This window comes from Microcaecilia unicolor, chromosome 3, assembly GCF_901765095.1.
Source record: "Microcaecilia unicolor chromosome 3, aMicUni1.1, whole genome shotgun sequence".
Classification (NCBI taxonomy): domain Eukaryota; kingdom Metazoa; phylum Chordata; class Amphibia; order Gymnophiona; family Siphonopidae; genus Microcaecilia; species Microcaecilia unicolor.
This window is the reverse complement of record NC_044033.1, coordinates 182,902,855-182,923,056: the sequence shown is the minus strand read 5'-3', so window position 1 is coordinate 182,923,056 and position 20,202 is coordinate 182,902,855. Positions and strand designations below refer to the sequence as shown.

The 20,202-nt window shown below is 43.7% G+C and overlaps 1 protein-coding gene across 1 annotated transcript in view; it reads right to left on the bottom strand.

The window, feature by feature from the left end:
* STAT2 (signal transducer and activator of transcription 2) overlaps positions 1–20,202 on the bottom strand; it is a 90,681-nt gene that overhangs the window by 1,864 nt on the left and 68,615 nt on the right. The window contains exons 21-23 of the mRNA XM_030196707.1: positions 18,443–18,628; positions 9,018–9,072; positions 3,469–3,545 (exon numbers count right to left, since the gene is read on the bottom strand). Of these exons, the coding sequence (XP_030052567.1) occupies positions 3,469–3,545; positions 9,018–9,072; positions 18,443–18,628 (318 nt within the window). The remainder of the gene's footprint in view (positions 1–3,468; positions 3,546–9,017; positions 9,073–18,442; positions 18,629–20,202) is intronic.

The following is a 20,202-nucleotide window of genomic DNA, read 5'->3' as shown; positions in this document are numbered from 1 at the left end:
TACCTTTACGTGCCCTGGTGGTCTAGTGGCCTCTTCAGGGCAGGAAAGAACCCCACTCTTTCCTGCCTGCTGCTCTCCTCGATACCACCACACATTCAAAATGGCTGCCAAGACTTCAAACGGCAGTCTCGCCAACCATATTGAAAAAGTGGCGGTATTGAGGAGAGCAGAGGTAGCGGGCAGCAGAGTGGGGTTCCTTCTTGCCCTGGAGGCCAGCCAAGCTTAGCCGGCCAGCGAGTGTGTGTGTGTGGGGGGGGGGGGGGGGGGGGGGAAGGGGGAGGCCAGGGGTCTGAAAAAAAAGGTGGATGGAGTATAGGTTCACGGAGGTAGGGGCTGAAACATTAAGGGGAGGCCTGGGGCCTGTAAAAAATTATTGATGAGGTAAGGCTGTGATGTGTGTGTAGGGAGGGGGGGTTCTATAAAAAGTGTATGGAGTGTGGGTGCAGGGAGGCTGAAACATTAAGGGGAGGGCTGGGGCCTGTAAAAAAATTATTGATGAGGCAAGTAGGGCTGTGATATGTGTGTAGGAAGGGGGGGGTTCTATAAAAAGTGGATGGAGTGTGGGTGCAGGGGGGCTGAAACATTATGGGGAGGCCTGGGGCTTGTAAAAAAAAACAATAAGACATGGGATGGGGGGGCTGTGGTACATATAAAGGGAGGGGGGACTATAAAAAATGTGGATGGAGTGGGTGAGGGAGGAGGCTGAAACATTATAGAGAGGCCTGGGCCCTATAAGAAACAATGGATGAGACAGGGGAGGCTGTGGTATATGTGAAGGAAGGGGGCTGTAAAAAAGGTGGATTGAGCATGTGTGCAGGGAGGGAGCTGAAACATTATGTGGAGGCCTGGGGCCTGTAAAAAAAATGATGATGAGACATTGGGGGGGGGGGGGGGGGGGGGCTGGAAAAGGTGGATTGAAGTCCCTTAATTAGAGATTCTTTTACACAAGTTAGCTAATGTAGATTAATTTTACTTTTATAAATATTTTGCCTTTTAATTTTAGACAAAATAAACTGGATTAGTACAGATTAGTCCTGCACAGACATTTGACGCTAACAGAATATTCGGCCTCTTTCACACATGGACAGAGGTAGACTCTCATGAACTACAGAATAAGTAACCACAAACTGAAAATACAAATACGTAAACAAAAATTAAACTGAACCAAGAGGAGGAGCAAGATGGCGGCTTGAAGGGAGAGCTGTGAAGTTGCTCCGATCCTACCTTCATTTTCTTCGAACTTGGAAGTATTGTTTTCTTTCCCTATGCCTAAAAGTAGAGGCGTTGGCCCCACTGCGCTACTCATGCTGATGGTGGGGGCCTATGGCCCGCTTCGCTGTAGCAGGAGCAATATTGGGACCTGTATCTTCACTGCTGGAGGGAGAGGGGAGAGGTGAGCCGCTCCCCCAGCTTGAATCAGAAACAACTCTAAGCCCTGAATTAGGGACACCGCCACCCATGCCGGCGGACGAGCAGAGACGGGAGCAGGGAACTCTGTGATCCCAAGAGGTTGTGGAGCAGGGTCAGTCTCTAGCGATGCACCGCCGAGCACTTCCGCACAGATGGGTGGACAGATAGATTCAGTGGTCCAACATGTTAAGAATACTTTGTAGTTAAAAAAAAAAAAAGTAGTTTTAAGAGCTGTACTTTATTACTTTTACTTGAGTATTTTTTTGGATGACTTTCTACTTTTACTTCACTACTTTTGAAGCCAGTACTTTTACTTTTTACTTAAGTACTTTTAAAAAAATAACAACCTATCTTTGGCTACCAGCACCCTCAGGCAGGCATAAGGAGTGGTATTCTAGAGTGCCAACTCCATACACAAGACTACACAAGGCAAACATCCCACAAGCCAACAGAGGTATATAAAGAATAGCACATGCCCCATAGCCATGATACATCAAGAGAGAATTTATATGCTACATCAGTTTCATAAAGGCAACTGGTATTCTATGCCTGTTCCAGTATATTTTATAAAATACACCACAACTCTACCTTCGTTCCATCCCAAACTACGCCCCGAGGAATGCCTATGAGCAGACTGCATAAAATCAGGCACACAGTGGCTGTGATTTTTTTTTTCATACGTATGCAGTCGTGCAGTTTTACAAAAGCTCTTCTGCATGTGTAGAACAGGCTTAACACACCAAAAAGCTGCATAAAATTACTCCGCACTCCTCTTAATTCTAGAAAGTTCTGCACCAGATTTCTGACTAGCATAAAAATTTGTGCGCACAAGTTATATAGAATAAGGCCAGTTACCTGCCTAACTTAATAAATTAATTCACTTTTAATTGGCCTTAACCACTACTTATGGGCTATAATTGGTGTTAATTGGAACAGATTATCACTAATTGGCAGTTAGATGTGTTAACTCTCCTTAGTCGGTATTCTATAAGTTGTGCGCTCAAATTCCAGAGTGCGCAACTTCAAGGGGGGAACGGACCTGGGAGAGGCATGAGTGGATTGAGGACGTATCAGGCAGTTATGTGTGTGGATTATAGAATACTAGCATTTATGCACCTAACTGTCTATAGCTGGGCATGAGCTTTTACGCCATTCACTGAGCTAATGTAAGTGCCTGCAATTAAAGTCAGGTGTATAAATGAAGACTTTTGGTAATATTTTATAACAGCAGTCGTGCACACAACTGTTACAGAACCCATCTTGGCACATAAACTTAGACAACCTATAAAGAATTATCCCTACTGTGTATAAACCTGGGAGGCACAAGGTCCAAATCCATGCAGAGTGGACACCATCATTCAATCCTCCCTCCTCCTCCTCCTCCCCCCCCCCCCCCCCCCCCCCCCCCCCCCCGGTTTAACTGGACACCTGCAGAGCAGATTGTGAAACTTGCCTGTAAATTGCTCTATGGGCTGCTCCACCTGTAAGGAGCTATTTGTAAAATTTGCATAATTTCTACCAGCTGTCCCTTTTTTGGTACAAACATTGTTTTACCACAGCTGGGTTTAATTAATTCGTCTAGCATTTCTGGGTGGTCTGAGGAAATTTAAAAAAAAAAAAAGAGGAAGACGAGCAAAACAACCAGAGCAAAGAAACAAGATGATAAGAGTTTCAACGTGAATGAGGGATCACCCTGGTGCAGGTGAGAGCCACCATCCAGATTTGCAGGGTGAATTGCCTCAATATTTGACATGTTCATTAGGGATTTGCTTACTATCGAGGCAGTATACACACAAATCTCTCATATGCATATTCATTAGGATATCCATAAATTCAATCATTTGGTGGACATTGAGGGCCCAAATTGCCAATTTATGCCGTAGAGGACCACAGATGGCTCAGAAAGGATGGATATGCAGTGAAATGTATATGCAGAGATTTACATGCATGTGGGCACATGCAAGATGCTAACCCAGTTCTGTAGGGTTATCTTACAGGGATCCCTGCTTTCATGCCCTCTCCCCACTAAGTAGAGAGACCCTCTGAAGCAATACTCACAGTTTACAGTACCAAAATCAGGCTGGTCAAGACCCCATTCGTTATCCACCTGGGGCATTTGGTTATTGTCTGTTTGTCTAGAGGAAATGAGAAGTTATATATTGTGAGTTGTCTTAAGTTCCCTTGTGGAAGAGAAGAGACTGTATAGATATTATGGGCCCAATATTCAGCTAGCGTTGTGCCGATTGCTGCTGCTGTTATCTCTGGAAATTCAACGCCAGGCATTGTCTGGGCTCCAGCATTGAATTTACAGGTTTGCAGAGCCAGTGAAAACATAGCCGGCTAAGTGCGATAGCACAACTGGCTATGATAGGGCACCACAAGAAGGTAAGACTAACTTGTGGTCCTATGTATATGGTGACCTTTGCCGGTATCAGCACTTAACCAGCCAAGTGATGACTCCACTTCCAGAACGCCCCCAAAATAGCTGGTTCTGTGACTAACTGGACATTTTCAGAAGCACTAACCAGTTAAGTGCTGCTGAATATGATGACCAGTTAGCTCCGAACAAATGTTTAACCAGCCAGGAGCCATTTCTGGCAGTTTAAATCACTTTGAATATTGACCCCTTCATTCCTAAACAGCAAATGCAGACTGACTGCTATCCCCAACTGTACTGAAATCCTAACGCAGAAAAAAAAAACTTAGAATGCTTGAATGTGCTGTGACTATATTTTATTTATTTATTGCATTTGTATCCCACATTTTTGCGGGTTCAGTGTGGCTTACAATATGAGTTAAATGTTGGAAATACAATTTGTTACAGATTGGTTATGGATTACATTTTGCAGAATTATGCAAAACAATTGAAGTGTCGTTAAGGAATGTAACACTGGAGCATAAACATTGAAACATTGGAAGGAAACAATGGGAGCTTAGAGGGCGATAAAAAGGCATAAAGACATATGATATATATCTTTCTGTGATTGAAGGTATGAATGATGTGATGTTACAGGAATGAGAGTTCAGAGGTGAATGTGTGATGCATTCGTGAACAGTAGGTGTGGACTTTATGTGTTTTGGTTCTTTCCGTAAATCTTTTTGAAAAGATGGGTCTTCAATGATCTGCGGAAGAAAGCTTGCTCGTTGATTGTTCTTAAGTTGCGTGGCAGTGTATTCCAATACTGCGTGCTCATGTGAGAAAAGGTAGATGCATGTAGCGCTTTGTATTTCACGCCTTTGCAGTTGGGGAAGTGGAGGTTTAGGAAGGTTCGGGATGATCTTTTGGCGTTTCTGGGTGGTAAGTCTATTAACTCAGACATGTAGGCTGGGGCTTCGCCGTGAATGATTTTGTGGACTAATGTGCATACTTTAAAAGTGATGCGTTCCTTTAGTGGAAGCCAGTGCAGTTTCTCTCGTAATAGTTTTGCACTCTCATATTTTGGCTTTCCAAAGATGAGTCTGGCTGCCGTATTCTGGGCTGTTTGAAGTTCTCTCAGTGTTTGTTCTTTGCAACCTGCGTATAGTGAGTTGCAGTAATCCAGATGGCTGAGCACGAGGGATTGCACTAGGCTGCGAAAGACGGATCTTGGGAAGTATGGTCTTATCCTTTTCAGTTTCCACATGCTGTAGAACATCTTTTTAGTTGTGTTGTTAGCATGAGTTTCGAGCATTAGGTGGCGGTCGATAGTGATTCCAAGGATTTTTAGCGTTTGAGATTTGAAGGTTCAGGTTTGGTGTGTTTATAGCTGTGAATTCTTTTGTGTTGTATTGGGAGGTGAGTATTAGGCATTGAGTTTTTTCTGCGTTTAATTTCAGACGGAATGCATTTGCCCATGTGTTCATGATGTGTAGACTTTGATTGATTTCATTGAAGATTTCGTTAATGTCTTGTTTGAAGGGGATGTATATTGTCACATCATCAGCGTATATATATGGGTTGAGGTTATGGTTTGATAGGAGTTTTGCCAGAGGGATCATCATTAGGTTGAAGATGGTTGGTGAGAGAGGTGATCCTTGTGGTACTCCACATTCAGGTGTCCATGCCTTAGACGTGGTCGAATTTGATGTGACTTGATACGAACGTTGGGTTAGGAACCCTTCGAACCAATTCAGGACATTTCCTCCAATGCCAAAGTATTCAAGTATGTGTAATAGGATTCCGTGATCAACCATATCGAAGGCACTTGACATGTCAAATTGTAGGAGGAGTATATTGTTGCCGGTTGCAATATCAAAGCATATCTCTAATGATCTATAAAATATTTTAAAGACCACTGTGGCAAATTGTTTCACATGAGATCATGGCTCACCAAAATCTTCACTGGTCAAAAGATTTTTTATATATTTTTTAAACAAACATGACTTATATAATAAAGTCTCTTATGCAGTTTTAATTTTGTAAGAAAAATTATAGTACTTGGCTTTCACAAAGCAGGACCCATGTGCCAACATAGGCTATGTTTCGTGATAATTTGCGCTGCATCAGGGCAAGGTCCCGAAAAAGAATAAAAAAATATAAAACAATGCATTACAAAAAACATTATCCCAATGTGCTCAAACAAATCTTACATGCTACTCCACCCCTAATTGTAAACATTTCCAAAATGGCACCTGTTACATCAGATGCTTAGCTTTATAGTCACATGTCTCGATCAGTCCAATAGAAGTTGAAACAAAGAACCAATCAAATGAGGGAGTTCCACTCTAACTCCAAACTGAGGTGCTACTGTATTCAATGTAAAAATCCACCGCTGTTCTTTATAATTTAACAATGTAGTAGGATCGCTGCCTTAATGAACAAGAGATCAATGACAAACATTGCTTCACAGGTCGCGATGTCCTGCCCATCAAACATATAAATGGCAAGTGACCGACTCACCTGTAAATGCGCAGTAGAGACTTCCCTCTCTGTCCCGCCCTCGTGTCAAGATGTGATGACGTCAGAGGGCGGAACAGAGAGGGAAACGGAGTCGGACGCTGCTGCTGGAGCCTGGAAACAAACATTGCTCGCACTAACCTCCACCCTCCCCCCCATTGCCGCCGCTCCTGCCCCCCTCTGTATCGGGCCCCCTGCACTGACCTGACAGTGCCTCTCACCTCCGTGTGGAAGCGCTGCAGGCAGCAGCAGAGCGATCTGCTGCTGCCTGCAGCGCTTCCACACGGAGGTGAGAGGCGCTGTCAGGTCAGTGCAGGGGGCCCGGCACGGAGGGGGGAGGGAGCGGCGGCGAGGAGGGTAGCTGGACATGGGGGGAGGGCAGGGGGGAGAGGGCATGGTTGCTGGACATGGGGGGAGGCCAGGGATACAGGACGGCTGCTGGACATGGGGGGGGAGGGCAGGGGAGAGAGCAGGGTTGCTGGACATGGATCGGGGGAGGGGAGGGGAGAGAGGAGGTTTGCTGCACATGGATGGATGGAGGTGAGAATTATTACATTTTGCAAAACACAAATCTCGCCCGTTTTAACGGGCTTAACAGCTAGTGTAATATAAATTACAGGGGCACGGAATCAAATAGATAACATTGGCAGAATCATAAGTGATCTTAGCTCTTGAATCTCACATTTCATCTGGAAAGCAAACTGCCCCTTTGGTAGCGCATTGGGTGACAAGAATAATTCTGTCCAAGATATTCAATGGCGATGCTACTAAATTGTTAAATTATAAAGAGCAGCGGTGGATTTTTACATTGAATACAGTAGCACCTGCCTGTCTCAATTTGGAGTTAGATTGGAACTCCCTCATTTGATTGGTTGTTTCACCTTCTATTGGACTGATTGGGACATGTGACTATAAAGCTAAGTGTCTGACATAACAGGCACAGTTTTGGAAATGTTTACAATTAGAAGTGGAATAATCCAGAACTAGCATGTAGGATTTTTTTGAGCGCACTGGGATAATGTTTTTTGTAATATCTTTTATTCTTTTTTATCAGGACCTTGCCCCGATGCAGCGCGAACTGTTGCAAAACATAGAATATGTTTGCACACAGGTCCTGCTTTGTGAAAGCTAAGTACTAAGTTTTTTGTTACAAAATTAAAACTGCATAAGAGACTTTTTTTTTTTTTAATTTAAATCATGTTTCTTACAAGAAATAAAAAAAAAAAAAAAATCTTTTGACAGATTTTATTTGTTACATTTGTAGCCCATATTTTCCCACCTATTTGCAGGCTCAATGTGGCTTACATAGTACCGTAAAGGCGTTCGCCAACTCTGGTATGAACAAATACAGTAATGTTGTGGTAGAATAAGGTTCGTGTGTACAGACACATTAGGGAATCGTAGAGAGGAAGAGTTATTATATGTCCATTACAAGCTTTGGTTTCGTTGTGTTGCAGGGTACAGGCATTTAAGTTGGGTTGGTAGGGTATCCTTTTTGAACAGGTTAGTTTTTAATGATTACCGGAAGTTTAGGTGATCATAAGTTGTTTTCACGGCTTTTGGTAATGCGTTCCAAAGTTGTGTGCTTATGTAGGAAAAGCTGGATGCATATTGATTTGTATTTGAGTCCTTTGCAGCTTGGGTAGTGGAGCTTTAGGTATGTTCGCGTTGATCCTGTTGCGTTTCTGGTTGGTAGGTCTATGAGGTCTGTCATGTATCCCGGGGCTTCGCCGTACATAATTTTATGAACCAGGGTGCAGATTTTGAAAGCAATATGTTCTTTGATTGGGAGCCAGTGCAGTTTTTCTTGGAAGGGTTTGGCGCTTTCGAATCGCATTTTCCCAAATATAAGCCTGGCTGCTGTGTTTTGAGCGGTCTGAAGTTTCTTTATAATTTGTTCTTTGCATTCCGCATAAATTCCGTTGCAGTAGTCTACATGGCTTAGTACCATTGATTGTATCAAATTGTGAAATGTTTCCCTCGGGAAGAATGGTTTCACACGTTTGAGTTTCCACATTGAATGGAACATTTTCTTTGTTGTAGATTTCACTTGGTTCTCTAGTGCGAGGTTACGGTCCATTGTAACACCAAGAATTTTCAGGCTGTCTGAGATAGGGAGGGTATAATCTGGGGTGTTTATGTTTGTGGGTTTGTTCGTATTGTATTGGGATGACAGAGTGTGTTTTTTTTGTGTTGAGTTTTAGTTGAAATGCGTTTGCCCATGAGCCCATGATATTCAAGCTGAGCTTGATTTCATTGGTGATTTCTGTCAGATCACGTTTGTAAGGAATGTATATTGTGACATCGTCTGTTTAGATGAAAGATTGAAGATTTTGGTGAGCCATAAGACGTAATCTCATGTGAAACAAGTTGGCACAGATGTCTTTAAAAGATTTTATAGATTATCAATATACTTTGATATAGTCACAGTACATTGCAAGTGCTTTGTTTGTGTGTTGGGGATTTCAATTGTTGTAACATTGTATTACCACTGCTAGTAGACTTGACCTTTAATTTGAAGTATCCTCAATTGTACTGGGCAAGTGCTCTGTAATACTCCTGTCTATTTTGATTTGTGTCACTTCAGTTGCAGGATGCTACTGTAGAAAGGATAGGTTCTGGTTACCTTCTCCCTAACATGAGTTAGAGCAGTGGGGTTAGGGGGTACCTGCAGTAGAAAGGACTGAACTGGAGCGTAAGATGGAAGAAGGTGCCTCTAAGCCAGCCTCACCTGGCAGAGACCATGATCAAACGGCGTTCCAAATACTTCTTATATTCGTTGGTCACTACCAAAGCAAACAAAAAACATAAGGCACAGCTGGTTAACAAAGCATTTTCAGTGGTGGGACTTCATCCTCAAGGCTTAAGTTTCCTAACACTGCATCACAGAAAAAAAAAAAAAGCTAAGAAAAATTATTGATTTCTGTTTTCCCGGTATGGCAATAAATTACCAAGTGACTTTTTCTGCATAGTGTATCCTGTACGTAACCAGCCTTCTGTCTTACCCTAGGCAAAGGCAGAATACTAAAACGAATATTAATAAATTCTTTGCACAATGGAGCTATCTGTTGACAGAAAAGAGTGCAGTCTTCCTTCCAGTACATTGCGCTGGAATCCCAAACATGTTGATCTAGTGGGTGCTAATCCCACTGAAAAATCAACTATAACATCCTAACGCCCTGAGCACAGCAACTTGCTACACTGCTGGAGAGAAGATGCAACCGCTCTTTTCCATATCCTACTGAGGAGACACTACTTTCTAAGGAGGCAGACAGGATAGGAAGAGACAGGGAATTTTAGAAGAGTGAGTAGGAAGAGAGAACTGGCTGCAGAGGTAGAAGAAAGGCAGAGACTGCAGAATGGTGGAGGGAGACAGAACTGCAAAAAAGTGGGCGCGGGAAGGGGAAAGAGGGTTCCATTGACAGAACAGAGTGTGGAGAGAACAGAGGAGTTCAGAGGCAAAGAAAAAAATTTAGGGGGTTAGGAAGGAGAAAAACAAGATTACAGATAAGTGGTGTATCAGGAAGGGGGAAGGGGAAAAGAAGAAAAGACCGAGCAAGAAACTGGGGGGGGGGGGGGGGGGTAAGATGGAAAACATGGGCTTAGGAGAAATGATAAGGGAGCAGAACTGGTTTGGGGAACAGTAAAAGCAAGGACAAGCAAGCATTTCAAACTTAAAGAAGAAAAAAATGTGTCAGCCTTCTGCATGTGTTGATGCGATATGGGATGCTGCAGGGAGAGTGTCATGGATATTGTGACACCTGACGGCTAGATTTAGAGCTATGATACAGGGTTCCAGATGGCCTCACAACTATGCTAGTATTGTGCAGAGAATCCTTATCACATTCCAGATTGGGGCTCACCTTCACCTCCACTACAAGTTCCTCGGTGATTCCAAAATCTACTTGTTTCACAATATTTGTTCATGTTTTATGAAGAGAGAGATGTAGGAGCCAATGTTTCAAAATGATTGGGGGAGCTGAAAACAACCCAATATTCTCCCTCTGCCTGCCACCACCAAAAAAGAAATGGTCTTTGATTGCATTCAACTTTCTGTTTATTGCTAGAATGAAGCACAAATGGGCCTTCAAGACTGGAACAATAGAGAGTCCTTTAATTAGATGGACCCAATACAAGCTGTTTTTTGGCAAAACTACGTCTGCCTCAATGGTCAAAAATGAACTCAGCAAAAGCAAAGAAAATACGACAAAATCCTTCAAACAGCACTGCTAGGCAGGTTGAAACAAATTGTAAAAGGGTCAAAAGCACCTATGAGTGTCTGGTCCAACACGGGAAATTAATCCAAATGTAAGGTAAGCTGGAAGACAAAACGTGTTCTTGAGCAACTGTGATTTCCGTTTGTTGGAAATCACAATTGCTCATGAATGCGCTTTGTTGGAAGGATTTTGTTGCATTTTCTTTGCTTTTCCTTGCTAAACTCCTAACTTCTTTTCCCTGTTTTAAATCCGCCCCTGTTGTCACTCACATTTTATGCTCCTAAATTTGGATATTGGGCACTTTGTATTATGTATTCTTCTTGTCTAGGCATTATGCTAATTGACTTTCCTTCAGTCCCTCTAGACCGGCACAGATGGGTTATGCACTCTGACCAGCAGATGGAGACTGAGAACAAACTGAGCTTCAAGTGAATCTATAAGTGGGCTGTGAAGTCCTCAGGAAACCAGTCTATGCCTATCAAAGCGGATGACCCACAGGACTAAACAACAAAGAGAAAACACTCCAAAAGTAAATTAAAATCTCCATCCAATTTCTCCACCTCGATCCCCTGACCCAGGCTGTTTGCACTGACTCGGTGAGGTCTGGAGCTGAGCAGAGGCCACAATCCCCTGCCGCATCCACCCCCAGCGCTAGCAAACTGCGCAGCGCTTAATGCGCTGAGACATCACTGACAAGAAATAAAAAACCCACGGGAACTCCACGGCTCCCCAGAGAAGAATCTGGCCAGCAGGTAAACAACTGCCGAAGGGAAAAAAAAGCAAAAAAAATAAAGTCTGCTACTCTGTTTGTTTCTTTTTCTTATACATGGCTTCCCCGCGGTAAATCACTGGTGACACTTGTTACTTGTTTTACTGACACTCAGGCCAGAAAGGGCAGACCCCCCCCCCCCCCCCCCCCACAGAACTCCAAACTGCCGGACTGCCCAAAGACAGAGCCAGACAGGTGAGGCTGACAAACCAAAGGTACCCACAGCAGGATCCAAGTGGGGAGAAGGACCCGACCACCCGGGTTTAACACCCCCAGGGCAAGAGAGACCCCCGCAGGACTCAACCCCTATCCAGCAGGCAGACAAGAGGGAAGCAAAACCCAAAGCTACCTCTGGTGTTTTTAGTTCCCTGTTTTTGTTTTTTTAAATAAAGAGAGAGTGTTTTCTCTTATCCAGTAGCCCCAGGAAGAAAACTCAAGACAAAAAAGAAATCCCAGGGCCCACAAGTAATCAACTGCACAGGTTTACCACTCCATCTGCTGAGACTGAGAACAGACTAGTTTCCTGAGGCCTGCACAGCCCACTTATAGGTTCACTTGAAGCTCAGTTTGTTCTCAGTCTCCATCCGCTAGTCGGAGTGCATAACCCATCTGTGCTGGTCTAGAGGAACGCCATGGAAACAAACTTTTCAGCTAATCTCCTGAATAGTTCACAAAATCATAGGAGACCCAAGGATATTAACTCCTTTTGCATCTGCAACAACCACCTGAGCAGGAGACAGTTTGGGCAGTCACTTTTTAATCACATAGCAAAATATAGTACATGCTCAAAAATATATTTGACATCCTTGAAGTTGATTATACATTTACAATATTCTAAACAGAACTGAAGATTGGTCCCAACTTTGGTTTCTTCTTTCTTCTACCTTCTTCTCCAGGGTCTCTTGCTTGCCCATTTATCATTTCTTCTTTTTCCTCTTATCTTCTTCCTTTCCTACACTGACATTGATTTTTCTCTGTCTTGCTTCTTGTCTCTCTATACCCTTTAGCCCCATGATCTTTCAGTTCACATCACTTACTTACACCTTTTCCACTACTTCCATCATGGTTGTTTAATCTCTTTCCGCAAATTTCCAGTCTTTATTCACTCCTGCTTTTCCCAACTCTACTTTCCTCTGCCCACCAGCGCCTCACCTCCTCTCCCCAGGCCTTGTCCTTTTGTTTTGTCTTATTTCCTCCCCAGACTTCCTTTCCATCAGCTCTAACCCCTTTCATGGCCTTACAGACCCTTAAGACCACCACTTATCTTTCAGCAGCCCCTTTATACCCATCCATAGCTCATTTCAAGGCACTTATTTATTATATGCTCTTAGCCCCCCCCCCCCCATTACCATCACACACACAAACCCTGTGTCCACTCAAGTCCTCACTCACCCTTAGTACCTCTCCGAGTCTTCACATTTAAACCCTCCTGACCGAAACTGGTACCCCACCCCCTGTCCCCTCACCTTCTCTGCTCCCTGAAAAACAAATGTCACCTGGAATTTCCTATAATAGTCAGGAGTGGATAAAGGAGGAGGAGCAGTCTATCAGTGAATCAGGAGGCTAGGATGCTGGCTGCTGCTGCACTGCACTTGTGTTTAGCTTTCTGGGCCCCGGTGTGAAGCAGCCAGGAAACTGTTTTGGCTCAGAACTTCCAGCTCTCAGTGTCACCAACCTGCCCTGACACACGAGTTTTCCTTGTGCAGCAGTGCAACCAAGAAACAGTTCCTGCTCTCTTTCTATTGGCTGCAGACATCACATTTGCCTCACTTTCAGCTGAGCTGCATATAGAGTGCTCTGGGATTTATTTTTTTATTAGCTTCGGGTCAAGCGGGGGAACTCAGAAGGAGCAAGCAACAACATTGCCGGGTGGTGCTATTGCCGGGTCGGCATATACACATTAACAGAGGTAGAGCAGAGCTCCGTTCTGAGTTTTCCCATTTTGGATGACTGCAGGCTGGCAGTGGTCTGAGGTTCTAAATATTGGGGGTGCTCGAGTACCCAAAGAGCCGATGCCTATGGAGAGAGAAAACCAAGAAACTGGACTGCTACACACGGGTCTATACCATATCTTCTACCTCCACAAGCTTTGGTCACACCTCCCACCTCCAATGCTACATACGACCAGGACATGGATCCTACAGACCAACATCCTGCTTTCACATGCCTGTGCCGGTACCTGGTCAAAACAAACCCAACAAAAAACAACCACCACCAAAAAAAAGCTTCTGACAAAAGGGCCCACCCCCAAATATTTTACCTGCGCCTGCTATAACCAAGGAGGTTTGATTGACAACAGAAAGTTGAAGCCACTTAGGTTAGTCCATGTTTCCCTTTCCCCGTGCAGGTGTCGTTCTGCGTGCACTCAAAGCAAACAAACCTGCATCTACGCTGTCATTCTTTAATGTTGGCAGCATTTTTATTTATGTGCCATGATTCTTTTTTCAAATGACATTTTACTGACAAGAAATGGGGAAATGGGGGGGGCAGCATAAAAGTAATGGCGACTTACCATAGGCGGTCGGTGGCCCAACTGTTTGGGGAGGCTAAAGGGGGCGGGGTTAGGGGTGGGGCCAGGGGTGGCGCTTAAATCCATAATTGTCTGATCACACACAGAAAAAAAAAAATAAATGTCACAATTAATACCTTTTATTAAATTTAGATATTAGCTATGTATCATATGTCAAAGAATAAAGTGGTTGCTCAAAGCATATACTAACCACAATCGCTCAACTGCAAAACACTATGCACAACTTTGTGCAAAAACACACTCTGAACCTTACTGTACCATAAATATTACACTGGGCAGAACCTAATACACCAATATACGGAAAATGCAGACCGTCAACAATATTGAAACAAGGGATCATAATATCACAATTCTCATGTAGAGCCACAAAACATCCTAATTCATGTTTAATGTGGGATAAAATGTCATAAATAAGTAAATAAACTTTTAATGTTGAACACCTAATTCTCAAAGTGGACATATTCCAAACACTATAATGAAAATAAAATGATCTTTTCTACCTTTGTTGTCTGGTGACTTTGTTTTTCTGATTGTGCTGGCCCAGTATCCGATTCTGCTGCTATCTGTCCTCTTAACTCCGTTTCCAGGGCTTCCTTTCCATTTACTTGTTTACTTTCCGCCTTTCTTCTTCATTTCTTGTCCTACATCCATAAGTAAAAGCTGGGTCCTCCGCAAACTTGACTGTCCAGTGGATCCAGCTTTTGCCTATTTTCTTCATCCATGTGCAGTTTTTCTACTCTCTTCCTTTTCTGTTATCTCATCTCCTTCCTCACTCCCCCTCCATGTCCAGCAACCCTCCTCTCCCTCCTACCCTCCCCCTCCATCCACCCATGTCCAGCAACTCTCCTCTCCCCTGCCCTCTCCCCTTCTTCCACCATGTCCAGCAACCCTCCTCTCCCCTTCCCTCCATCCAGCAACCCTCCTCTCCCCTGCCCTCTCCTCTCCCCTTCTTCCACCATGTCCAGCAACCCTCCTCTCCTCTTCCCTCCATCCAGCAACCCTCCTCTCCCCTTCTTCCACCATATCCAGCAACCCTCCTCTCCCCTTCTTCCACCATATCCAGCAACCCTCCTCTCCCCTTCCCTCCATCCAGCAACCCTCCTCTCCCCTTCTTCCACCATGTGCAGCAACCCTCCTCTCCTCTCCCGTCTGCCCTGTTTCCTTCCTGCCCCCCCCCCCCGCCGTACCTTTAAATATTATAGTTTTGCTGGAGTCGCGGGCAGCCAGCATTGAAGACATCGGCAGGCTTACGCCGGTTCCAGCAGCCTTCCCTTCCCTTGTTGCAAGTCGGATGATGGCTCCGCCCTCGTAGAAACAGGAAATTCGTCAGAAGAGGGCGGAGCCATCATCCAACTTGCAACAAGGGAAGGGAAGGCTGCTGGAACCGGCGTAAGCCTGCCGATGTCTTCAATGCCAGCTGCCCGCGACTCCAGCAAAACTATAATATTTAAAGGTACGGTGGGCGGCGGGGCGGGGCAGTGGCGGGCTGGGGAGGCTTAGCCTCCCCAAGCCTCTTATACGGGGCGCCTATGTGACTTACCAAAAATGCAAGGAACACAAGGGTCAAACAGCTTCTGCTGTGAAACAGCATCCCCCGTGCTAGAAGCACAACAGAGAGGGGCTAAACCAATTGAACAGTGTCAGCCTGGGATGTCCCACCCATTCACTACTGGAGGGGGACACCAGGAAGTTTGGATCCAATCAGCTCACAGTTCTAGAGTGATGTCATCAGGGAAGCCCTGCAGGGAGAAAGAGTTGGGACAGCAGCCAGCCAATGAGAGTCCATCTTCTGGAAGATGGGCGTTCCAGGATGTCAGCCGGCCAATAGAAGGAAGCAGCAGGAACAGCTAGGGGTGGAACCAAGCCCTGATGCTGATTCCTCAGAGCCCAGAGCCGAGAGCAGCAGAGAGCCCAGCAGCGGGGAGGCAAGGAGCTCCCCAGGTCTGTCCGTCCAAAAAAAAAAGGGCTACATCTACTGCTTTCATACACGCAGCTTGTCTGCACGTACGAGAGCCATCTGTAGTATGCGCAGAGCAGCCACGCATAGCAATTTGACTGTCCGGCACATGCTCTGCTCACTGACTGGCTTCCCCCATGTCTCATGCAGATGAGCTGGGTCGCAAAACTACTACTACTACTAATCATTTCTATAGCGCTACCGGACGTACGCAGTGCTTCACACTTGAACATGGAGAGACAGTCCCTGCTCAATAGAACTTACAATCTAATTATGACAGGACAAGTAAGGGATAAGGCAAAAGCAACGAGCAGCTTATTTGTATGCAATTCTCTTTGTGAATCCCTCTGTGTTTGTAAATCGGTAAATTTTTACCAATTTGGAAATGGAGACAGATTTTTAACGGGACCTTTGTGCATCTGGCTCTTAATCTCACTTATATTTTCAAACATGCCAGCTTGTGCAGCAAATGGATATACACAGAGGAAGTATAATAATGGAATAACTTTTCATAGGTAGAGTAGTAATTTGTTATAAATTGTGATCAGTGTGTCATTTGGAGGGGCTGGTTATAAGGACACCCTATCAAGTGTTATATCTGTGCAGAGATTTTTTTTCTCTTGGTAAAGGGACACTAAAACAGACATCATATTCTGAAAATCAGGTGCTCAACATTCAGAGTTTCTATCTATTTCTTTATGGCCGTTATATCTTACATTAAACATGAATTAGGTTGAAACCTTTTAAAATCGTATTTTTCCTGTGCCTAGATCAAAAGAGAAAGATGGTTTGTGGAAACTTGCTCCTTTTGTTTTGTGAAATGCAGTGGTACATTATAAAAATGTACTTAATACTGTTTATTACAACTATTTAAAAGAAAGATATTAAATAATGAGGGCAGAGCTACCTCCATGCAGAAGTCCAGAGTCAGTCTAAATGTGCCAACGTTTTCTAGTTCTGTGACATATATTTATTTCTTCTTCAAGTTAATTTTCAACAGCATAATCTCAGGTATTACTCAAATGCAAACACAATTATAATGTTAATTAATAATTTTTAGATGTTACTGAATTCTATTATTCTATCTCACTGTATTTCCAGTTTTGGCACAGTATAAGCCATCACAAGGACAAAATATAAGAAAACCAACGGACTGTATTATATTTTGACTTATAAAAACCACTTGTCCCTGTAACATGCTCAAAACAGAATAATCCATTTGTACAAAAGAGATGAGGTGAAGATGTGACTGAAAGGAGAGTTTAACTTTACTTCCAATCTTTATAACACCAGGCTTCCCAAGGCAGATTATAACAGTTAAGATGAACCCTCAGTACATAGGATATCCTCACTGAAATTTGACCATGCATTACTGTTTTGTATAGAACAGTGTAGAAAAATGAGAACAAAATACAGCCTTTATTAGTGCTGTTTCCACCAGCTACAATAATTTTTGAAGCTGTTTTAGTGATATTCAGTTTTGATTTCATGATATTTATATATTTATATGGGAAGCTTTCAAATAAATTAAAAAGCTTCAAATAAGTAAAAAAAAAAAGCAAACAAAAAAACACCAACTTTTGTCCTCTACCCTCTAAGGCACTGCCTATCCAACTGGAATAGCTTTTTGACGTTTTACAAATGGACCATGCATAGGCACTCCATTATTTCTAATAATCTTTTACTATTGCTTTCACTAGCGTTTGCTATTGTTTTGGGTGTACATGTGACTACGCCTACTGCCAGCAAGCTACGCCTACTGGCTTCAACCCATATAATGGGCTAGATAGCCTCATACCATCTCCTGTTCTCAGTCTAACCTTCTTAGCTACAACTGTGTGTCTTTATGAGTCCCATTGCTGTTTGAGCTGAAGTACGTCTCCCCTTTGTCACCCAGTTTCAGCACTCACTGTCTGGAATGTCTCCCTCTTTCAACTGCCTGCCCTGTGTCCAGTAGCTCTCACCCTTTCCCCCCCCCCCCCCCCCCCCCCCTTGGCGATCCTTCAACATTCCTGTGCATCAACAAGGAAAACAAGCTGCTTCAGTAGTACCCAGAAGGCTATTTTGTCGGGGTACCGCCTGTGCCATGCTTCCATCCATCTCGCACCACACCCCTCAATAGGATAAGGGCCTTTAATACACAGGGTGACCGACTATACACCACTTTATCTTGTTTAACTGTACAAAGATCTTGCCTTGAATTTAGCCACCCATCTTGTTTACCCCAACTGGCTCTGTACTACCCATCTTGTCCCCGTCTATATATCTGTACCTTGGCCACGTGGTAAGCTGTATTATAGAAAAGCATTAGTATCATATCTATGTTAGTTGAATGTTCTAATGCGTGCTTATTAGATGTTTCATTAGTATTATGCTGACATCCTCTGTTATTTGAATTTCAGAGCCGTTAAATGTGTTTATTTCGGATACTGGTTCATGGTATTCCTATTAGGTTTTAATCTGATGTTCTCAAATTTACCTCATTTATTTATGTTTATATTTTGACATTTTTACTATTGTTATGCTATGAAAAAAACTGCCATACACCCCCTTACATGAATCTCTTCAGAAAAGCAGTTAATAAATTCCAATAAATAGCCCCCACCATCTCTCAGCTGCCCCTGTCACAGCAAAGCACATGTTTCACGCCTCACCTCTCTTTCACTTGGAACATGCTGCTCACCTTCACTCCTGTGCTCATAGTACTTCCCAAAGGCTATGTCCTTCTTTATATCAGGATACAGATACTTGAGCGGGTTTTCAGGGATGTTTTCCTCAGCCATCAGCTGAAAATTGCGGATGATCTCCGTCAGCGGAATCGAACTCAGGTCTGTTTTGGTGTAGGGCTGTACTGAGCGGATGTTATATTCTGGATTGGAAGAGGAAGGCTGTTTAATATCCCTTCAACCCTTAGAAAAGGAATCTATCTTCACTAATGGGATATTAAACAGTTTTAAGTGATGAGTGGATTGGACTCAAACAATGCCTTCACTGGGTAAGTGCACTTGTAAAACTTTTTTATGACGTATTTTTCGTCTGTTATGGGATATGTGGAGGGACATTTTCAATAAAAGTTTGAAGTCCAATTTTGGACATTTTGCTAGAAATGTCCAAAAATCAAGTGGTGAACATAGCCATTTTTGAACCTGAAAAACATCTATCACTTTGGTTCAAAAATCACCTTTTTCCTAAACGTTTTAAGCTCTGTGCATTTTTCTTTTGGAACCAATTTGGCTAATAAGATGCCCAAGAGAAAAACGCCCCCAAACCAGCTATTGGGATGTCTGGGGGACCATTGTTCTTAGTAGAATGGCCAACAGACATCCCAGCAGAGCAGTGGGGCAGCCTAGGGGGCACTGCGGTGGACTTCACATAAAAAGTTCCAGGTACATATCTCACTATAATCCCCTTATACTGCATGGTGAACCCTCCAGGAGCAGAAAAATATCTACTATACCCGACTGTACACTACTACAATAGCTCTCAAGCTTGAAGGTGTCACCTAGATATAGATACAGTAGTTGTCTAGTGTTTTTTTTGGAGGACTCACACATTCCACCGTAATTGTACCAATTACAGTGGGATATGGGCCTGGGTCTCCTTCTCTACAGTCCACTGCACTGACCACTAGTCTACTCCAGGGTCCTGCTTGCTGCTCTAATAGGAATGAACATCATATGTAAAGCTGTCACAGATCCTGGTATGTACTGTCACCGTCACATCTTAAGGGACCGGGGGAGGGGGGGGGTTGGTGACCACTGGGGAGTAAAAGGGTATTATGCCATATTCCCTCCAGTTGTCATTTAAGGCACCTTTTGGTCACTTAGTCGTGATTGAAACAGGTCTAGCCAAAAAGTCTTTATTTTGGCTCCAGACGTTTTCATTGTGTTCCATTATTACAGAAAAGCGTCTACCTTTTGGTGCTGCCCATGTCCTGCTCAGTTCCTGCCCCCAACACACCCCCTTGAAATTTGGATGAACTGTGGAGCAAAATGTCTACAATTGGGGTGTCAAAAATTGCAACTTGGATGTTTTTGAGAGAAAAATGTTCTTCTGCCACCTTATGACGTTTTATTTGTTTTGAAAATGAGCCCCTATATGTGCTATGATCAGGGCTTTTTTTGAGGGGGTACTTGGAGGTACTGAGTACCGGCACCTTTTCCATTGTCTGCTAAAATTGACCCAGGAACCCCAAATTTTAATGAAAGAGCTTAGGCTCTACACACCAATTCTGCCTTGTTATAGATTCTGTGACTGGTTGCAGGGGGCCTGGCTATTATGGGGTGGGTCCCACAGTGATCACCCCACCCCTGAAGGGTGACCTAGCATTTGAGTACCGGCACCTTTTTTGCTAGACAAAACGCACTGGCTATGATTAAAACAAGTTGACTCTCAACTATTATGAGCACACAATAAAAATTTAAAGGACTTTATCCTGAGCAT